Source organism: Oryctolagus cuniculus, chromosome 19, assembly GCF_051225735.1.
Source record: "Oryctolagus cuniculus isolate XC-2025 breed Fujian yellow rabbit chromosome 19, ASM5122573v1, whole genome shotgun sequence".
In the NCBI taxonomy this organism is placed as follows: domain Eukaryota; kingdom Metazoa; phylum Chordata; class Mammalia; order Lagomorpha; family Leporidae; genus Oryctolagus; species Oryctolagus cuniculus.
In genome coordinates, this window is record NC_142885.1 from 71,486,214 (window position 1) to 71,506,749 (window position 20,536).

Sequence of the window (20,536 nt, forward strand, 5' to 3'; positions counted from 1 at the left end):
CAGGTGGTGTGGCCAGCGCCTTTATTGGGTGGGGCTTAGTCCTGGAAGCGGCCGAGCAGCGCGCACGCCCCCTTCTCCAGCAGCTCCCAGATCTTGCGGACGCGCCGCTCGCTGGCCGCGCGGATGTAGCCGCCGGCGTCCAGCACGGCCACGCCCTCCCGCACCTCGCCCATGATGACGAGCGGCCCGTCGCCGGCCGTCACGTTGGGGCAGGGGCAGGCCCAGTCCATGCCTCTGAGCGTCACCTCCAGGTACCTGGTGCCCAGGAGCTTGAGGCCCATCTTGTCGTCCTTGAGCACGTCCTCCAGGGCCACGCGGGCCAGGCCGCCGCCCGCCTCCGGCTCCTCCAGCACCTCGGTGAGCCGGCCCACGATGGCGAAGTCGCTGCGGCACAGGCTGGGCACCAGCTTGGCCCGCGGGCGGCAGGCGCGGCAGGCCGGGGCCCGCGGCACGGGGCAGGCGTCCTCGCAGCTCGCCCGGCTCTCGAAGTTGTTGCCGTTGCCCTCGCAGCCGCCGTACAGGAAGGGGTGGCAGAGCTGCAGCAGGGGGCTGTAGGCCCAGCGCGGCTCCCGGCCCTGGCACGGGCCCTGCACGGCGGGCAGCACGCAGGCGTCCCCCGGCCCGCGGGCGCAGGCCTGCTGGCACGCCTCGTAGGTCTCGAAGCCGGGGGCGGTGCCGGCGCAGCGCGGGGCCGGGAACGTCATGCAGCTGCCGCGCTGGGGGTCGAAGTGCCAGAGGCCGCGGCGCGGGGAGGCGGGGGCGGGGCCGGCGCAGGCCTGCGCGGCGGGCAGGCACTCGGCCGGGGCCTGGGCGCCGGGGCCCCCGTCGCTGGCCGCCTCCCGCTGGACCACGGAGAGCGGGAAGTCGGCCCGCAGCAGGCCGGCGGCGTTGCGCGCGGTGCAGGTGTACAGCCCCGCGTCCTCGGGCCGCGCGTTGTACAGCACCAGCTGCCCCAGGCTGGTGACCACCACGTTGCCGTACATCTGGTCCGGCCGCATGATGAGGTTCTCCCGCTGGTGGCTCTGCTTCTCCCAGGTCACGGCCGGCGGCGGGCGGCCGCTGACGTCGCAGTGCAGGCTGGCGGTGCCCCCCACCTGCACCGCCTGCGGGAAGGGGGTGCTGTACAGGGCCGGCGGCACGGGGGCGGCGCCGGGCGTGGGGTGGGCGGTGGGCTCGGGCAGCCCCGGGCTGCCGGGCGGCCAGCTAAGGACGTGTCTGCAGGGCACGACGCGCAGGGGCAGCCCCCGCAGGCAGGCCTCGGCGTCCATGTAGCAGCGGTTGTAGTAGGTGAGGCCGTCCGAGGCGCAGGTGAAGCTGGGCTCCTTCTCGCAGCGGTCGCGGCAGCGGCACACGGGCTGCCCGTCCCAGATGTCGCAGTCGGAGCCCTGCTGGGGGCAGGCAAAGCCCTCGCAGGAGGCCACCGCTGGGGCGGCTGCGCCGTCGCGGGGAAAGCGGGCGGCCACGCAGCTGCGCAGCCCGCACACGTTGGTGCAGCACTTCTCCCCCGCCGCACAGTCCTGGGGGCGGGAGGGAGCTTAGTGAGCCCGCCCCCGGGTCCCCCTCCACCCTGGGCTGCGGGACAGGCTGTGCTCCCTGGGCGACTGCCTGCCAGTCCCCGAGCCGCTGGCCAGCCTTGCCGTCCCACTCCACAGACCCAGGAGGACAGGCCATCTGCCGGGGCCACTGCGCCCCCCGCCCCCGCTCGTCCTGCAAGGTGTGTCCACTGGCCTCCAGGGCAGGCAGGTTTGCTGCGGCTGAGAGTTTGGGGGCGGGGAAGGGGACTGTCGTCAGATGGGGCTTCCCTGGGACCCAGGGCAGGAGAGGGTGGGGAGCCAAGGAGGAAGTGGACTCCTGGGGTTGAGGGTCCAGGTTTCCCCCCGCCAGTCACCCACAAGATGTCGCTGGGGGCCCTCGCTCACCTCATCCTGGACGCACTCCCTCTCGCAGGTGCTCTGGGCGTCCACCCACAGGTGGGGGCTGAGCTGGTTGGGGCACACGCCTGGGCGGCTCTCGGGCCCTGGAAGCAGGCTGGCCCCCGCGGTCAGTCCCACAACCAGGAGCAAAGGCAGGAGGCGCCGTGGGGCGGGCATGGGGACCTGGGGCGGGGGCCCACCAGCCCTTCTTTGGGGCCTGCGGAGCTTGGCTGCCTGCAGGCATCCACCCTCTGGGCCGTGGCGGCCACCGCTGTCCCCCAGGGCCCAGCCCGCGCTCACACACCACGTCCCTGCAGCGCTGGCCCCTGCTCCTGCCGGTCAGTGAGTGGTTCCCAGGCCCTGGTTAGCACAGGGCATGGGGTGGGGAGGGGCAGGCTCTGGCCAGAGGGGGGAGGGGGTGCTGTAACCCGAGCCCCTCCCTGCACACCCTGGGCTGCTGAGATCAAAGTCCCCCTGAAGACCCTCCCTCTGCTGGGGGAGGAGGGGGCAGGGCTCCGCCTTCCTCCCTGACCCCCCTCCCAAGCCATCGATTCCCTGCCCCACCCCCAACAGGCCACAGCCTGGTCCCCTGGGCGGGACAGGTGAGGTGCAGGCACTCCACGGTCAGTCTTTAGCCTGGGGGGGGGCGGGGGCGTCCTGGTCTCCAAGAGTCCAAACCTCTCCAGGACCCTTTCAGAAGGGTCACCACTTGCCCACAGGTCTGGGGTAGGGCCCCCGGGTGCTGGGGCGGGGTGACGGGATTTTGCATTCGCCATACTCCCCAGCCAGGGTGGAGGCGGTGCCCGCATGTGGGGCCCACAGTCCCAGGGAAGCCCCTGGGCCCGGAGGGGGAGGGGCGGCCGGCCAGGCTCTCCTCGGAGATCATATGCCTGCAGGGGGACAAAGGGCCCTCCCAAGCCCTGGGCTGCTGCAGGGGTCTGGGGCCCCTGGACGGCTTTCTCTTCGACCCGCGTCTGACCTTCTGACCCAGGGGCGGGGTAATCAGCTCGGTCTGGCCAGATGAGACCAAGAGACAGCCTCCAGGCGCCAGCGGCCCCATCCCAGGATGAGCCGGGACCCTGGTGACGCTGGGGTGGGGGCCCATGGGCCATCATGGGCGTGGCTCCCCAGGCCACATCCACTGGGCTATGGCCGGACTCAGGGCCCCTGGTGAGCCCCGGGCCGTGTGCTGTCCACCAGGAAATGGGCTGCGTAGCAGACGAGGACTGGGAGGTCACAGGAACCACATTTACTGTACAAAGGACAGCTCGGAACCCAGCGTGGGGAGTGAGACAGCAGTGAGCTAGTGCTGAGCCCGTGCGCGGGGACGTGGGCTTCCCCCCACCACGCCAAAGGAAGGGGCCTCGCTGGCAGCCCCAGCAGTGGCCTCTGCCCGGCGTCCACACTGCCGTGCTGAACCCACATCGTGACGAGGGCGGGAGGTAGAGATGAGCACCAAGGAGGCCGTGGCAGGGTCGGGGCCGGGAGGGCGCATCCCGGGCAGGGACAGCTGGCAGCTTCGACAGCAGCGAGGGGCCAGGCCCCACTGCACCAGGGCGCCCAGCACAGGAGGCCTAGGTGTCCAGTTCCACGCTGAGGCCACATCTGAGGTCAGAGGACGCGAGCTGCCCCCAGGCCACTCCACCCTCACAGTAGAGCCCCAGCCCCGCCCACGCGGGAGGGGCCTGGGCCCAAGCGAGTCCTGGTGTGCACCTCCCAGGGGAGGCGGCAGGAGCCCGGCCTGCCGGCTTGGTCACCGAGCGCAGCTTCCAGAGGGCCCCTGGGCAGCAGCCCAGCCCCTCCGAGGGAACGGACCGCAGCCCCTCGGAGACTCCATCACTCCCACAGTCCCTTCCCGAGTCCCAGCAGAGCCCATCAGGGCGGCAGCCAGGCCCCCCAGGGCCTTCAGACCAGCACACGGCCGCCTGCAGCCCCTCCCTCCACCTGCAGCCTCCGTGGCGGGGCCCGGTGGCCAAAGTCCCTGCCCACAGCAGGCCCGGCGCCCGGCAGGAGCGTGCGTCCAGTCTCGCAGGCCTGCTAGGAGATCTTGCAGTTGCTGCGAGAGCAGTTCTGGGGCGGGCTCTGGGGGGGCCGGATGGACTTGGACCTCTTGAGGCTGCTGCCCTTGCTTCCGCTGCCCCCGGCCCCGCTGGCCAGGGAGTAGGAGCGTCCGTGCATCATGACCGCGTTCATGCCGTTGGCCATGGAGAAGGACTTGAGGTGGCTCTTGATGGTGACGGGCAGCGGGAGTTTGTCGATGAGGTGCACAGGGGTGCAGGAGACGATGGCGCGGCAGCAGAGGTCCTGCAGGCTGAACACTGTCGGGCAGGGGTCAGCCAGGGCAGGGCCCGGCCGCAAGGGCTCTGGGCACCTCAGCTACGTCTGCCACCTGGCACAGCGGGGCACCCCTGGGGGCAGAGTGAGCTGCCTCTGGTGGTGCCTGCTGGCGCCCCTCCCTATGGACACCCTCAGACCGGGTGATTCCAGAAACGCTGAAGGAAGCAGCACCGTGCCCCCCTCCCGCCGTGAGGCCGTGTCCGGAGCCAGAGCAGGGGGCAGGGCTGCTCCGTGCCGCGTCCCCCCTCCCCTGAGAGGCCATGTTGGGGCCCCAGGAGGGGGCAGGGCTGCTCCGTGCCGCGCTCCCCCCCCCCAGGCCGTGTCCAGGGCCCCAGCAGGGGCAGGGCTGCTCCGTGCCGCGCCCCCCGCCTGCACCCACCTCGGTTGGGCCTCCAGATCTTCTCCATGCCGTGCCGCATGAGCACAATGCGTGACAGCTCGGTGAACGACTCGGTGACGTTGAAGTTGCACAGGGGGCTGACCTCAAAGAACGTCATGCAGTTCTTCTCGGCGTAGGCGCGCGCCTGCTCCGTCGGCACTTGCCGCTTGAAGGCCAGGTGGAGCCGGTTCCCCACCAGGATCCGGGGGACCCCAGGAGCGTGCTTGGGAGGGCACGGAACTCAGCAGCGGCCCCGAGGCAGGACGCCCCCACCCTCCCCGCGGGCTGAGGCGCACAGGGACACCCACCTCGTCGATCTCCTTGATCCACCGGTCGATGCCGTCGAAGGACCAGCGGTTGGTGATGTCATACACCAGGAGGATGCCCTGCCAGGCACAAGGCGGTCACCCACTGCGGGTGGGGCAGGGACACTGGGCCCTGGGGGTTCTGAAGCTACCAGCGTGACAAGCAGACAGGACAGCGCTGCAGAGCTTGGTGCAGCCTCACTGCTGCCTCCTGGCCAAGGAGAGCCGGGGGGGCACCTGCGCTCCCGGCCCCGCTGCTGCCTGCGGCACGCACACACACACGTGCACACACACACACACCAGAGGATTCCGAGACACAGCAGATATTTTTTCAACTCTTCTTACGCTCATCATGACCATTATCCTGTCATTTAAAAAGCACTCTTTATTAATGTGACAGGCAGAGTGACGGAGGGAAGGAGACGCACACAGACCTGCCGTCCTCCTGCTGGTTCAGTCTCCGAACGCCCACAACAACCCAGGCTGAAGCCAGGAGCCTGGAACTCCATCCGGGTTCCCCGCATGGACTTGGGCCATCTTCTGCCCCCTCATCAGGTGCATCAGCAGGGAGCTGGCTCAGAAGCCGGGGAGCCAGGACTCCAACCATCACGGCAAATATGGGATGCAGGCAGCTAGCGCACTGTCCCACAGCCACCCCCCAACTCCACTCAGGATGCCTGCTCTGGGGCTGCCTGTGTCCCACAGCGCCCCCCACCCCACTCAGGTGCCTGCTCTGGGGCTGCCTGTGTCCCACAGCCCCACCCCACCCCCCTCAGGTGCCTGCTCTGGGGCTGCCTGTGTCCCACAGCCCCCCCCCCCAGGTGCCTGCTCTGGGGCTGCCTGTGTCCCACAGCCCCCCCCCCCAGGTGCCTGCTCTGGGGCTGCCTGTGTCCCACAGCCCCCCCCCCCAGGTGCCTGCTCTGGGGCTGCCTGTGTCCCACAGCCCCCCCCCCCAGGTGCCTGCTCTGGGCCTGCCTGTGTCCCACAGCCCCACCCCACCCCCCTCAGGTGCCTGCTCTGGGGCTGGCGCTGTGGCGCAGCAGGTTAGGCACCCCGGTGCCCCACTTCCAGTCCAGCTCCTTGCTGGTGCGCCTGGGAAGGCACAGCAGGATGGTGGAGTGCCGGGGCTCCAGCCTCTGCCGTTGCGGGCTTGTGGAGAATGAACCACCAGATGCGACAGCTCTGTCTGCCCTTGTCCCCCTCTCTAACTTTCAAATAAATAAACAGAAAACAGCGCGACGCTCAGTCACACAAGCCCCGGTGTGAAGCCGGCCCGTGGGGCCCGGAGCCCCCAGAGCACGCAGACGAGGGCCCAGCGCCCTCCCAGTCAGCCCGGCAGAGTGTTCCGCCGGGGGGCACCCAGGCAGAGCCCCGCAGAGCCGTGTCTTATTCTGCAGCCCCACACTTGCGGAGCGCAGGCGCTGCAGGTCCCTCCTGCCACGGCCCTCAGAGACCAGTTACTCTGGGCTCGGCTCCGGGGTGTCTGCGGCGGTCCCAAACACCCCCACAGCAAGGCAGCGCGGCCCCTCGCACGCTGCCCCCGCCCCGTGTCAGAAGCCCACTCTGAAGGGGGCTCAGCCGGCAGAATCCCTCCGGCGAGGAGTGAGGGACAGGGCACTCCCCACGCACACTCAGGGCCCCGAAGGCCCCGCACCACGGGCGGCAGCCTGAGGGAGCCCCGAGGACGCAGGACAGCCACAGACTCCGCCAGACCGGGCTGGGGGGCAGCACAGCAGTAGGGCTCCTGCTGCCGGGCCCGGCTCCGGCTCCCGCCGATGCAGTCTGGGAGGCAGCCGGTGGCGGCTCAGGTGCTGGCCCCGCTACCCACTCAGGAGACCCAAGGGGGTTCCCGGCTCCTGGACTCCGCCAGGCCCAGTCCTGGCTACTCTGGGCATCTGGGGAGCGAACTGGCGGACGGGAGATGTCTGTCTCCCTGCCTTTGAATAAATGGAGTCAGAGCAAGTGGAGGGAACCCGTGGCCGGGCGTGTAGGGGAGGAGCCCGCTCCCCACGCGGGGAGTCCACGCCGGCACCCAGAGCTCTGTCCCAGTGCTTTCAACAGGGGCCGGCGGGGGGTCGACAAGAGCGAGAATGCGGGGCAGGGTGCCGAGAAGGGGCTGGCGTGGCGGGTGCGGCCTCTCGTTAGTGCCGACCAGCACCTCCACCTGAGCACCCGGCCACGTCACGCTCCACGGGCGCAAGCAGGCGGAGAGCCCTGTGAGCCTGGCCCGGGATCCCTCGGCACCAGGGCTGCTGCCAGAAGTCCTGGCCCCTTCTGGGACTGCCCATGGCTGTCGTGTGGGGCACGGCGGCGCGGCACGGCACAGGAGACGGGGCGGGAGGACACAGGACGAATTCCGGCAAATTCCAGCAGCCCCAGAGATCAAAACACGGATTTGCCAAGGAGAACAATGGGGAAATGGCACAGCAGGACAGTCCAGAAACCACGGTGGGCCTCGGCTGGGGGCAGCGCTCACGCACCCGGCCTGCAGAGGTGGGACTGGGCTGGGGCGGCTCCGTCACCAGGTCTGCAGAGGTGGGACTGGGCTGGGGGCAGCGCTCTGTCACCCGGCCTGCAGAGGTGGGACTGGGCTGGGGAGGCGCTCCGTCACCCGGCCTGCAGAGGTGGGACTGGGCTGGGGAGGCGCTCCGTCACCCGGCCTGCAGAGGTGGGACTCGGCTGGGGTGGCGCTCCGTCACCCGGCCTGCAGAGGTGGGACTGGGCTGGGGAGGCGCTCATGCACCCAGCCTGGCCTGCAGAGGTGGGACTGGGCTGGGGGCAGCACTCGGGGACCCGGCCTGCAGAGGTGGGACTGGGCTGGGGAGGCGCTCCGTCACACGGCCTGCAGGGGTGGGACTGGGCTGGGGCGGCGCTCCATCACCCGGCCTGCAGTCCCCTGGGTCACGCCCACATAGCCGCCTCCCCACGGGCAGACATCTGAGGCTCACCTGAGCGCAGGTGCTCCTAAGGGGGCTTCTGGGCGTGCACCTGCGGGGCCCGAGTGGCTGCCCTCACACCAAACGCAAGGGCCGGGACGCAAACCCCGGTGAGTGTTTGACAGAGGTCGACTCCCGGGAAACATCACGCCAGGTGAACCTCCCCCACACCGGGGCTCTGCCTGGGAGCAGTGGGGGCCACTGCCTGGCGCAGGCTTCCCCGAGCTGATGCAGCCGACCGCAAGCCTCACCAGCGGGACAGCGCCTCCTGCTGGTTGTGTCTGGGCCCGCACCCGCCCCTGCTACACACCACAGCTGACCTCACGCCCCTGTCTGACAGCAAAGCGGCACACGTGGACCGCCAGAACAGGAGGGCCGAGCACCCCCGGGGACGGGAATCAGTCCCCTCTGCACAGCGGGCTCGGTGGGAACTCAAGGCCAGGGCCCACCAGGCCCAGCCTGCCCTCCCCACCCTCCCACGCAGAAGGCCCCGCCCCAGAACCTGGGCCGCAGGCTGGGGCGGGTGTCGCCCCACACCTCAGGGCTGCTCTCCCCTCAGCCGCCCCAGGTGATCCAAAACCTCCAGGGTGCAGGACGCAGAGCAGTGTGGGGGAGGGGCAGGCACAAGGGGCACCTTGCAGCCCAAGGCGACAGCCTGCAGGGCACACCGGGCCCTCCTCCTGCGTCCAGGCCCACACAGGGCGCCCAGCTCCTGCAGGAGGACGTCTGGGAGGGAGCGGCTCTCTGGCCCTTGGGGAAGTCACAGATGCACCACAGACAGGACTGTTGCCACCAAATCCCCCCGCTGACCAGCTGGCTGTGCACACGGCACCACACTCGCTCCCACCCTGCATCAGCACAGTCGGTCAGGGGCCCGGGGGGCACCGGAGGACAGAGCGAGCCCTGCACACGCACGCACACACACGCACACACCAGTGCCCTGCACACGCACACATGCACGCCCACATGCTCCAGTGCCCCCCCACACCAGTGCCCCCACACATACACATGCACGCCCACATGCTCCAGTGCCCCCCCACACCAGTGCCCCCACACATACACATGCACGCCCACATGCTCCAGTGCCCCCCCCCACACACACACCAGTGCCCCCACACGCATGCACACACACACACAGCACCTGCACCCATTCACACAGGAGCCCTCCTAGACGCTCGCACAGAGCTCTGGCCCCGACTGCCCCGGGCAGGTCCCCCAACCCAGCAGGCCTGTGAGGGTCCTGGGCAGACTCAGGGCGGCCGCCTTCGGTTTCTGGACTCAGCTGCGTGAGCTCCATTTTGACAGCACTGGGAGGCCCCTACGGTGACACTGCTCAGACAGCCACAGGCCATGGCCATGAGGACAGAGGGGACACGGACAGCGGGTGCCCCGGCTCCGGGGGACGGGAGCCACAGCGAGAGGCCCCAGACGAGGGTGGGCTACGAGGGAAACTCGATGACCAAGCGTCCAGTCCCCTTAGGGAGGAGCCCAGGCCTCAGGGAGGGGTCGGGACACAGAACAGCCAGGCTTACCTGCGCGCCCCTGGAGTAGGACCTGAAGATGGTGCAGAACCTGCCCTGGCCCGACGTGTCCCTGAAACACACGGGGGCAGTCAGCAGGGGAGTCCCCGCCCGGCCCTGCGCCTCTGGAGACCCCAGCGAGGGGAGAGGGCCGGGACGACGTGGGACGCAGCCTCTGGCCGTCAGGACACAGGGCCACGAGGAGACGCGGCCGCGCCCGCGGGGCCCACGCACCACAGCTCCAGCTTGACGCGCCGCCCGTCCAGCAGGATGGTGGTGGTCTTGTAGTCGATGCCTGCAGCGACAGGGGAACGGGGGCCCGTCAGGGCTGGGGCCGGGCAGCGCCCTCACTCCCGGCTTGGGGAGCGGGCACCGGGGCTCCCGGGGGCCACGCTCCTTCCCGCCGGCCCTGCCTCCTGAGAACCCTGAAGCCAACCGGAGGCTGCAGCTGCTGGAGCTCCCACAGGGCACGGGGCTTCCACCGCCCTGGCTCTGCCGAGCGCCTTCCGCGAGCCGGCTCACACCCCCAGGGGGAGGGTCGGCACGCGGGCACACGGCCCCGGCCTCCTGAGCCTCGGCCGCTGGTCTGAGACGCGCCCGAGGGGGCCAGGCACAGAGGTTTTTCTGAACATGGGTGTCGCTCCTACAGAGAATGCGTGTGTGACTGTGTCTGCGTGTGAGTGCGTCTATGTGCATCTGTGTGTGTGTCAGTGTGTGTCTGCCTGTGTCTCTGTATCTATGTGCACACATGTGCACCTGTGTGTCTGTACATGCGTGCATCTGTGTGCACACGTGTCTGCCTGTGTCCCTGTATCTATGTGCACACATGTGCATCTGTGTGTACATGCGTGCATCTATGTGCACAGTGTCTGCCTGTGTCTCTGTATCTATGTGCACACATGTGCACCTGTGTGTCTGTACATGCGTGCATCTGTGTGTCAGTGTGTGTCTGCCTGTGTCTCTGTATCTATGTGCACACATGTGCATATGTGTGTCTGTACATGTGTGCATCTGTGTGTCAGTGTGTGTCTGCCTGTGTCTCTGTATCTATGTGCACACATGTGCATCTGTGTGTCTGTACATGCGTGCATCTGTGTGCACACGTGTCTGCCTGTGTCCCTGTATCTATGTGCACACATGTGCACCTGTGTGTACATGCGTGCATCTGTGTGTCAGTGTGTGTCTGCCTGTGTCTGAGTGTGCAGCAGCTGAGCGGCCGTGCACGCTGCCCTCACGCTGGGGCACTGCCGCCTGGCTCAGATGTGGAAGGCGCCATCGACAGTGACACGCAAGCCCCAGAATGAAAACAGTGTTTGCACATCCCTGCCTCTCTGAGGGTCAGCAGTCCAACCTGTGAAGAGGTCCTGCACCCCAACAGAAAAGCAGACAGCCTGATGAGAAAGGTGCCAAGCCCCTGCACGGAGCCTCCTAGAGGACACCAGGTCCTCCGGAAACCCAAAGCCACACCCGGGAGACAACAGGGACAGAGAAAGCTGCGGCCCTCGTCCCTGCACCAGCAGGACCCGGATGGGGGTTGCCCTGCCCCCCAGGCCGCCCCAGATGGTGCTGCCATGAGCCCTGGCAGGGAGGCAGGGGCACCCCCTACTGGAGAGGAGCGGGAGCCTCCTCGAATTTGTCCCCAACCAACCCGAGCATCAGGAGCGCTGTGATGACGCCTCGTCCTGTAGCCACTGTCAGGTGCTGTCCCCGGCCCCGAGTACCGTCCCGGGCTCCGAGTACCTTCCCCTGCTCCGAGTACCATCCCAGGCTCCGAGTACCGTCCCGGGCCCCGAGTACCGTCCCGGGCCTCGAGTACCGTCCTTGGCCCCAGCCCCGAGTACCATCCCAGGCCCCGGCCCCAAGTACCTCCCGGGCCCCAAGTACTGTCCCCGGCTCCGAGTACCGTCCCGGGCCCCGAGTACCGTCCCTGGCCCCGAGTACCGGCCCCGGCTCCGAGTACTGTCCAGGGCTCTGAGTACCGTCCCAGCCCCGAGCACTGTTGTTAGCTGAGTACCCCTGAGCTGAGCTCCAAGCACTAGTTCCAAGCATGGCCAGCTCTGGGCATCATCCACACCTGGCAGGAAAGGATGGGCCCTCCGATGCAGCATGGAGGACGGCGGAGGCGGGAGACCGCAGCAGCCGGCAGGCGGGCACCCGGCCCCCAGGGCGACCCGTGACTGCTTCCTTCCAGCTAACCCATCCTCCATGGAGAGCAGCAATGACCCCTCAGTGCCCACCCGCACGGCTACAGAGGCCTGGCCCCGAGCCAGCGGCTCCAGCCGAGGACTGAACACAGCTGGCCAAGCCCCTCCGGGCCCCACGGCCCCTCCTCCTTTCTCCCAGTAAACCTCTTCTCCCGCGATCCCAGGAGGCCGACACCACCAGCACCACGCGTGAGGAGAGCTCGCCCTCCGCCCCTCCCTCTCAGCACAGGGAGATGGCTCACAAGGGCCACTCGCGTCAACTTCCCGGAAGGAAGAGCTTGGTTTTGACACTGACCGGTGACCACAGCCTGGTCCCGTGCAGTCTCCAGGGAGGCACAGGAGGAAGACTGGATGCGGGGCTGCCCGCGCCCGCACACTGGCACCCGGGTCGTCTCTGCCGCTCACACGGACGGCCAGACGGGGTACTGCTCGCAGCTCCAGATCACACCCTGGCACAGGTGCTGCGGAGTCGGGGAGGGAAGTGTCCACCGTGCCCCTAGGGGCCGCAGGGGAACCAGCTGAGTCCAGACGCCCCGAGAGGCCCCTCCCAGCTTTATTTCAGAGATGAAGCAGCACTGCCGGTGCGGCAGGGCAAGCCGTGCCTTGCTACGCTGGCATCCGGCAGGAGAGCGCTGCGTCCCGTCCCGCTGCTCCACTTCCGACCCAGCTCCCTGCTGGGGCCTGGGAAAGCCGCAGACGGCGGCCCAGCTGCTTGGGCCCTGCACCCACGGGGGAGACCCGGGTGGAGCTCCTGGCCCCAGCCCGGCCCAGACCTGGCTTTTGTGGCCATTTGGGGAGTGACCCAAAGGATGGAAGATCTTTCTCTGTCTCTCCCTCTCTGACACTCTGCCTTCCAAATAAATTAATCAACTTAAAAAGAACGAACGAACGAACGCAAGATTTCTGGAGTCCCACCTTTCACGGGCAGCACTGACCTGCAGGAGGGCAGGTCCCTGCGCACAGCCCAGCCGGCTGCCCGGGTGGCCCAGCATCCTGTGTCGGCCCCTCCAGGCCAGAGCAGGCGCACCCGCGTCCTTGTGGAAGAAACGGCAACTGCGGACACGTGGTCGTCCACCCGCGCCCAGCAGTGAATGCACACGGCTGATTTAAGATGAACAAACAACAAAACAGAAGACGGCCCTGGGCTCTGTTCTCTGCAGCTCTGAAGTCACGCAGCAGCCACGGGGCCCGGCCAGCGGCCGAGCAGCAGCAAGGGCTCCCACGGGCCCCTCCCACCTCCCCGCCGCCCTCGGCCCACCCAGGCTGGGCTCTCCCAGGGCAGGGAGGCGGGAGGCCTCCCGGCAGGTGTGGCACAGGCGAGGGCTGAGCGGCCACACTCCACGGCCAGCCCGCGTGGGCTCCAGCTCTCTCCCGTGCAGTCCGCGTGTCCCTAAGGAGGAGGAAGCTCCTGCCACGTGTCCAGAGGAGCGCCGGGGACACAGCGTTCCCCATCAGCGGCCACACCCACACAGCCCAGAGGCTGCACAAGGCTCCTGGAGGGGGCCCCAGGACCACCACCACACCCCTCTCCCACGTGAGGCTACAGAGCACACCCACGTCACGGACACCCCCTCGCAGGCACACCCCAGGCAGCAGCCAGCTAGGTGGCCCAGGGCCTGGCTATCCTACCACCTGAAACTTGCTGCGCATTAAAAAAAACATTGAGATTCGCTGTGCTGGCTTCCCACGAGCTCCCAGGGAACTGCAAGCTGGAGGTGGCCGCCAGCCACAGCCCAGCCAAGCCCAGGGAGACTTGGCCTCAGCAACGCGGGCTCTACAGCTAGGGGGAGCCCTGAGGCCCCGCAAGGACGCCCGAGGCAGGGGCCGGCCACAGACGCACACGCACCTCCGACTGGGCACTGACCACAGCAGCTCCTGAGACTAGGCCAGAGCAGGGCAAGCGCGGCCGCCACACCGGGGCAGGCGCTGCGGGTTCTGGGCAGGAAGTGAGCCACCTCTTCGGGAGGCGACCGCGGACCTGAGCGGACGCGCCGTGGACTGCGGGACTTGGGGGACGGCTCTCTCGGCACGGCAGGGGCTCTGCCAGGCCCGCAGGGTGAGGGCTGCCCCACTGCTGTGCAAGCAGCCCCACGTGTCCGCACTCCTGCCCCGTCTGCGAGCTGTCCTAGGCAGGAAAGGCCCTTCACCGGGGCAGAGCATCACTGCACAAGGACCACGGCACAGGTGCGGGCCGCGGAGCAACCCCACCATGGCCACAGCTTCTGCCCGGGGCCTGTGACCCTGCAGACGGGACAGAGGCGCTGCAGGGCGCCGAGGCAGGAGCCCGACTGGGGAGCAGCCTGGGCTCTGTGGCCGTCAAACCAGTCTTTCAGAGTCGAGATGGGTGGAGGAGAGGCCCGAGCGCCACGGGACCCGCCCTGCACGCTGGAGGAGAGGAAGGCCGCGGGCGAGGGTGCAGACCGTCTGCAGCTGGGCAGGGCCCTCAGTTTAGAGCCAGCGACGACGGGGCCCCCCTCCCACCGGAAGAACCCGAGGAGAAGGAGACGCAGCCTCCTGTGCGGCCGCGACAGAGCCTGCCCAGGGAGGCCCGGGTCAGACTGACCCACACCCCTGGGCGGCTCAGCGAGGACAGCAGACAAGCACTCGGGCATCCCGCGCCGGGACTCGGCGAGCACAGGCCGGACACGCAGCCCCCAGGGAAGGGACGGCACGGACACCCACTCGCCCGCAGCTCAGCCGACACCAGGCAGGGACGAGGCAGACTTGGTGTGCGATGCCCGCGCCCGGGCAGCGTCCAGGCTCTGACTCCGGCTCAAGTTCCTGAGACCCTGTCACCCACAAGGGGGTCCAGACGCAGTTCCAGACTGCTGGCTCTGGCCTGACCCTGCCCTGGCTGCTGCGGCCACTTGGGGAGAACAGGTGGAAAAACCTCCCCCTACCTCTGTTTCTCTCCTTTCAAATAAATAAAAAGGAAACAGGGCTGGCACTGTGACCCACAGGTTAGCCCACTGCAGCGGCACCGGCATCCCGTATGGCATCGGCTCGAGTCTCAGCCGCTGCACTTCCGATCCAGCTCCCTGCTGTGGCCTGGGAAGACGGTGGAGGACGGCCCAGGTGCTTGGGAGACCCGGATGGAGTTGCTGGCTCCTGCCTTCAGCCTGGCCCAGCCTCCCCCATTGAGGCCATTTGGGGAGTGAACCAGGGAATCAGATCAGAAGTGGAGCAGCCGGGAATCAAACTGGCACCCATACAGGATGCTGGCGCTGCAGGTGGAGGCTTAACCCACTTGCATCAGCATTGGCCGCAACAAAGATCTTAAAAAATATAACCAGGATACCATTCCAGTCCCGGCTGCTCCACGTCTGATCCAGCTCTCTGCTGTGGCCTGGGAAAGCAGTAGAAGATTGCCCAAGTCCTTGGGTCCCTGCACCCGTGTGGGAGACCTGGAGGAAGCTCCTGGCTCCTGGCTTCGGATCAGCGCAGCTCTGACTGTTATGGCCACCTGGGGAGTGAACCCGTGGATGGAAGACCTCTCTCTCTCTCTCTCTCTCTCTCTCTCTCTCCCTCTCCCTCTCCCTCTGCCTCTCTGTAACTCAGCCTTTCAAATACATAAACAAATCTTAAAAAAAAAGGCACTGAGGGGCTGACCCACCCCCAACCCCGCAGCCCAGGCCGTGCACCCAGCCTGACCAGACGTCTTGGCTTCTCCCTGCAACTTTATCTAAACCAGGACACCAGACACAGCCTCGCTGATCTCCAAGTGCCCGAGGGACAGGGCGTGCAGCACGGCCCGGCCCCAGCACGCTGCTCAGGGCGTCCACGCTGGGGCTGCAGGATGCAAGTTTCACACCTTCCCAGCCGCATCCTCCTGCCAGCTCCCTTCCTTCAGAGCAGAGTTAGAGAGACGCAGAGACAGAGAGGTCTGCCATCCCTGGTTTCCGCCAGATGGCCGCAATGGCCGGGGCCGGGCCACGCCGAAGCCCGGCGCCTGGAGCCCCGCAGGTCTCCCACACGGGGAGCAGGGCCCACGCGCTGGCGCCGTCCCCCTGCTGCTTCCCAGCTGGACGGGAAGTGGCAGCCAGGACGTGAACTGGGCCTCGCGGGGTGCGGGCGGCGCAGGCACACGCCAGCCCCTCCATCAGGGCTTTCCTGAGAGCCAGAGGCCAGCGTCGGGGCCAGGGATCCTTCCCGCCCTGAGGCTTCCTTCCTGGAACACGGTTACACTTAGTTCATCACCCAGGCCACAAACAACCCTGTGCACGCAAGACGACACTATGTGTCCACCCCACAGCCTGCACGCCCAGTGCCCACCCCACAGCCCAGTGTCCACCCCACAGCCCTGCATGCCCACTGTCCACCCCTCAGCCTGCATGCCCACTGTCCACCCACAGCCCACTGTCCACCCCACAGCCAAGTGTCCACCCACAGCCCTGCACGCCCAGTGTCCACCCCATAGCCCTGCATGCCCACTGTCCACCCCACAGCCCACTGTCCACCCACAGCCCGGCACACCCAGTGTCCACCCTTCAGCCTGCATGCCCACTGTCCACCCACAGCCCACTGTCCACCCCACAGCCAAGTGTCCACCCACAGCCCTGCATGCCCAGTGTCCACCCCACAGCCCTGCAGCCCAGTGTCCACCCCTTACCCCTGTACACCTACTGTCCACCCCACACGCCCACTGTCCATCCCACACGCCATGTCCACACAACAGCCCTGCATACCCACTGTCCCCCCCTCAGCCTGCATGCCCACTGTCCACCCACAGCCCACTGTCCACCCCACAGCCAAGTGTCCACCCACAGCCCTGCACGCCCAGTGTCCACCCCACAGCCCTGCACACACAGTGTCCAGCCCACAGCCAGTGTCCACCCACAGCCCTGCACGCCCAGTGTCCACCCCACAGCCCTGCACATACAGTGTCCAGCCCACAGCCAGTGTCCACCCCTCAGCCCTGCACGCCCAGTGTGCACCCCTCAGCCTGCATGCCCACTGTCCACCCCACAGCCCTGCACGCCCAGTGTCCACCCCACAGCCCTGCACGCCCAGTGTGCACCCACAGCCCTGCAGGGTGCTGCCTGCCCTCCACTGCCACCTGAGCGCATGCTGAAGATAGGGGGAAGACGGGGCCGGCGCTGTGGCACAGCAGGTTAAAGCCCTGGCCTGAAGCGCCAGCATCCCATATGGGTGCCAGTTCCAGTCCCGGCTGCTCCACTTCTGATCCAGCTCTCTGCTGTGGCCTGGGAGAGCAGTAGAAGATGGCCCAGGTCCTTGGGTCCCTGAACCCATGTGGGAGACCCGGAAGAAGCTCCTGGCTCCTGGCTTTGGATCGGTGCAACTCCGGCCATTGCGGCCATCTGAGGAGTGAACCAGTGGATGGAAGACCCCTCTCTCTCTCTCTCTGCCTCTCCTTATCTTTGTGTAATTCTGACTTTCAAATAAATAAATCTAAAAAAAAAAAAAGATAGGGGGAGGAGCCAACGCTGGATTCTGTCCCGGTTGCTCCTCTTCCTGTCCAGCTCTCTGCTGTGGCCCAGGAGGGCAGTGGAGGATGACCCAAGTGCTTGGGTCCTGCCCCGCATGGAGACCTGGAGGAAACTCCTGGCTCCTGGCTGTGGATCGGCTCAGCTCCGGCTGTTGCGGCCATCTGGGGAGTGAACCAGCAGATGGAAGACCTCTAACTCTGCCGTTTGAATATATACATAAATATATTAAAAAAAAAAAAGCCTCAGTCCCTCACCCTCACAGGGTGGTGGTGAGGGGACCGCTCAGCAGGGGGCTGGCAGGCATCGCCCGTCACCCACTGCCGCATCCACCTGGGCTGACACTGTGACCCAAACCTGGACCTGACGGCGCACGCCCGTGGGAAGTGGGGTCGACACAAGCTCCCAACAGAAGGCTCAAAGGGGGTGCGCGGTGACGACACGACCAGCACCGGGCACGCGCAGGGCTGCGCAGGGCACGCATGAGGCCTGCACCGGGCACAGGGGGCCCAGACCAGGCACACGGGGGCCCAGTACTGGGCACGTGTGGGGCCTGCACCTGGCACACGTGGGGCCCAGCACCAGGCACATGTGGGGCCAGTACTGGGCACGTATAGGGCTGCACAGGGCACACGTGGGGCCCAGCACCGGCACGTGTGGGGCAGCACAGGGCACGTGTGGGGGGGCAGCACAGGGCACGTGTGGGGGGCAGCACAGGGCACGTGTGGGGCAGCACAGGGCACGTGTGGGGGGCACAGGGCACGCAGGGGGCTGCACAGGGCACGCGTGGGGCCTGCACCCGGGCTGCTCGTGCACCAGAGGCCACACAGGCTCCAGCCAGCACGCGGAAGGCGGCACAGACCCCGCCTGCCCTGCGCAGCCCAGGGAGGGGGTCTAGGCGGGAAGTGACGCCCACAGAGAGCCCAGGCTGCCCCTGGACCTGCAGCACGGGCAACCCTACTTCAAGTCAGACCAGAAGAAAGCTCCATCCCCACGCAGCGCAAACCCACGGAGCTGGGCCTGTGGCCACGGATGCGGCACCCGGCCCCACGCCAGCCTCGGAGTCGGCCTCGCCGCCCGCAGCCGCCCCGCTCTGGGCACCGCTCAGGGCGAGGGGGAGACGGAGTCCCGCTCACGGATCCCCTTGTTTCCCCACCCGGTCTTCCAGGATGTGGGCAAATCCACCACGGCCGACCGTGCCAGAGGCCACACGGTGGGAAGGCGCAGAGGCCTGCCGGAGGACGGCGGGCTGCATGGGGCCAGCGCACACCTGGTGAGCAGGTGCGCCCCGGAGCCGGCCAGCACCCCTGTCCCCCGGGCCAGGAGCCCCTGCCGCTCACGCGCGGCGGCCCTGTGCCGGCACCGTGGCGGGGGGGGGGGGGGGCATCTCCAGACCCTCTGCGGGGCGGCTCTGAGGCAGGGAGCCAGGACCCCTCCGCGGAGCCCAGGCGGCCGCGGGAGCAGGCCTGTGGTCGCACGCCGCTCGTCCACGGCCCGGGGTGAACGCTCAGCGAGGAGGCCACGGTGACGCTGGAAGTGCCGCGGACACTCACGTGCCCGTCTGCAGAACGAGCTGGACCGGCCCGGGGAGCGGGACCCAGGCCACGCCTTCACCAGGCCTGCCGCCCTGGCCACAAGCAGCGGCAAGTTCAGGCCGAAGACCAGGCGCCTGGGGAGGCCCGCGTGGCGGCTGTTCACGCCGGGCGCGCAGCGTGGGGCCCCGGCTGCTGGTCCAAGTCCCAGCCCCGGATCTGAACAGAGCAGCACGGGTTCAAGCCCCGAGCTCCTCCACCGCGCAGAAACGCAGACGCCGCCACGCAGGGCGCGAGCCAGCGGGTGGGGACCTCTCTGTCACTCTGCCTCCAGATGGACACAGACAGACGGGGCCAGCGCGTGGCATCCCCAGCTTCCCCCGCTGCGCCACCTCTGCTCCGGCTCCCGCCCCTGGCCTGGCAGGCAGCGGACGGGGCCCAGGCCCGGGCGCCCACTCGGGATGCCGGGCTCCCGCCAGGTGGGGAACGCGCCAGAGGATGCAAGACCTGGCTTCCCAGTAAGTGCATTTTACAGTAAGTGAACAAACCCTAAAAAACAAAGAAGAGACGGAACCGACAAGAGCTCAGGGAAACGCACGCCTACGCCCTGCACGCGGGCGCCTCGGCCAAGGGCTCCCGCGGCCACCCGGGAAGCGCCTGCGCTGCGGGCCGGCGCCCGGCCACGAGGACCCGCCTCCCAGCCCGGGCTGTCCCCCTCGGGGCCACGGCGCGGGGGGTCGCGGGCGCTCCTGTCACAGCCTGGGCACTCGGGCAGGCGGACGAGGTGACCCGCGGCCTCCCAGGAGCAGAGGAGCGGCGCCACAGCCCCGGGGCGTCCTGCTGACCTCCCACCACCGCCGGGCCGCGGCCACGCGCGTCAGCAGACACTCGGAGCCGTCAGACGGGGCTGCGGGCCGACACACAAAGCCAGGCGGCGACGCAGGCGGGGTCCGGCAAGCGCCGCGGGCAGGGCGCACAATGCCCGCCCGGCGGCCGGCCGTGGCCGCGGCGTCCTCGCGCCACCCACGCCGCGCGCCCGGCCGCGGACCGGAAGCCCGCGGGCCGGCGCCCGCCCCGCCCCGCCCGGCCGCTGTCAGCCCCGCACGGGCCCGCAGCCGCCCGCGCGGCCTCACCGTTGCTGTAGGCGTACGGCGACTCGGACGCGCCGTCCTGCAGGCTCTCCAGGATCTCGCCCTTGCCCACGTCGCTGTCGCCCACCAGCAGGAACTTGAGCAGGTAGTCGTAGCTCTTCACCGGGCTGCCCTGCGTGCCCATCCTGCCCCGCGGCCGGCCCGCCGCGGCCCGGAGCCCTGAGACCTGCGGGACGGGCCCGGCTGAGCGCGCCGCCGGCCGGGACGGCGCGGCCCCCGCGCCCGGCCCCGCCGCCGCCGCCCCTCCCGGCCCGGCCGCCGCCGCCCCGACTCGCCTCAGCCTCCGCGCCGCCGCCCCGCAGCTTCCCGCACAGGCCGCGCAGCGCGCCGCCCCGCCCCCGGCCGCGCCGCCTCCATTGGCCGCCTGCCGACGTCCCTCCACGGCCCATTGGCCTGTCCGCCCGTCGGTCAGGACCGCCCCGCCCCCGCCGTTTCCCACACAACGCCGCAGATGCGCCGTCTCCCCGCCCCACCCCGCCTCCTTCTCGCCGCCGTTGGTCGCCCGACGCCCTCTTTCCCGAGGTCATTGGCCTGTCCGTCCGTCCTTCGCGGCCGCCCCGCCCCTGGAGTTTCCCACACAGCTTCTGGCCGATTACAGGCACCCCGCCTGGCCCCCATCGCCATTGGCCACTCGCCTTCTGATGGTCTGGAACCATTGGCCGGCCGACACGTCCGTCAGTACCGCTACCGCCCCAGTCCGCAAAGCATCCCGGAACCACTCCGCCCACCAGCCCTCAACACCTCAGCCTCCGCGCTGTCACCATTGGCCGCCGTGGCCGAGCCATTGGACCGCCCACACGCCGATCGTGGCGCCT

General features: G+C 68.5%; 2 protein-coding genes across 2 annotated transcripts; both read right to left on the reverse strand.

Moving 5' to 3' along the window:
* Positions 1–4: 4 nt before the first annotated feature.
* Positions 5–2,997, reverse strand: WFIKKN1 (WAP, follistatin/kazal, immunoglobulin, kunitz and netrin domain containing 1). The gene is made up of 2 exons (XM_051842174.3): positions 1,920–2,997; positions 5–1,517 (listed from the first exon to the last, which is right to left on the reverse strand). Exons 1-2 carry the CDS (start codon positions 2,088–2,090, stop codon positions 36–38), a joined length of 1,653 nt encoding a protein of 550 aa, XP_051698134.1. The 5' UTR covers positions 2,091–2,997; the 3' UTR covers positions 5–35.
* Positions 2,998–3,140: 143 nt separating this feature from the next.
* RAB40C (RAB40C, member RAS oncogene family) lies at positions 3,141–20,143 on the reverse strand. The gene is made up of 7 exons (XM_051842177.3): positions 19,997–20,143; positions 19,704–19,887; positions 9,625–9,685; positions 9,403–9,463; positions 4,938–5,015; positions 4,630–4,852; positions 3,141–4,231 (listed from the first exon to the last, which is right to left on the reverse strand). Exons 1-7 carry the CDS (start codon positions 20,108–20,110, stop codon positions 3,951–3,953), a joined length of 1,002 nt encoding a protein of 333 aa, XP_051698137.2. The 5' UTR covers positions 20,111–20,143; the 3' UTR covers positions 3,141–3,950.
* Positions 20,144–20,536: the final 393 nt, after the last annotated feature.

Bases quoted from the DNA above. Each gene is read 5' to 3' on its own strand.
- WFIKKN1 (XM_051842174.3), bottom strand. From the start codon at position 2,090: ATGCCCGCCCCACGGCGCCTCCTGCCTTTGCTCCTGGTTGTGGGACTG. The intron at 1,518-1,919 runs GTGAGCGAGGGC...TCCCGCCCCCAG, and splicing joins GGGAGTGCGTCCAGGATGAG to GACTGTGCGGCGGGGGAGAA.
- RAB40C (XM_051842177.3), bottom strand. From the start codon at position 20,110: ATGGGCCGTGGAGGGACGTCGGCAGGCGGCCAATGGAGGCGGCGCGGC. The intron at 19,888-19,996 runs GCGAGTCGGGGC...CCCGTCCCGCAG, and splicing joins GCGGCGGCGCGGAGGCTGAG to GTCTCAGGGCTCCGGGCCGC. The intron at 9,686-19,703 runs GTGAGGCCGCGC...CTGTCGCTGCAG, and splicing joins GCCGTACGCCTACAGCAACG to GCATCGACTACAAGACCACC.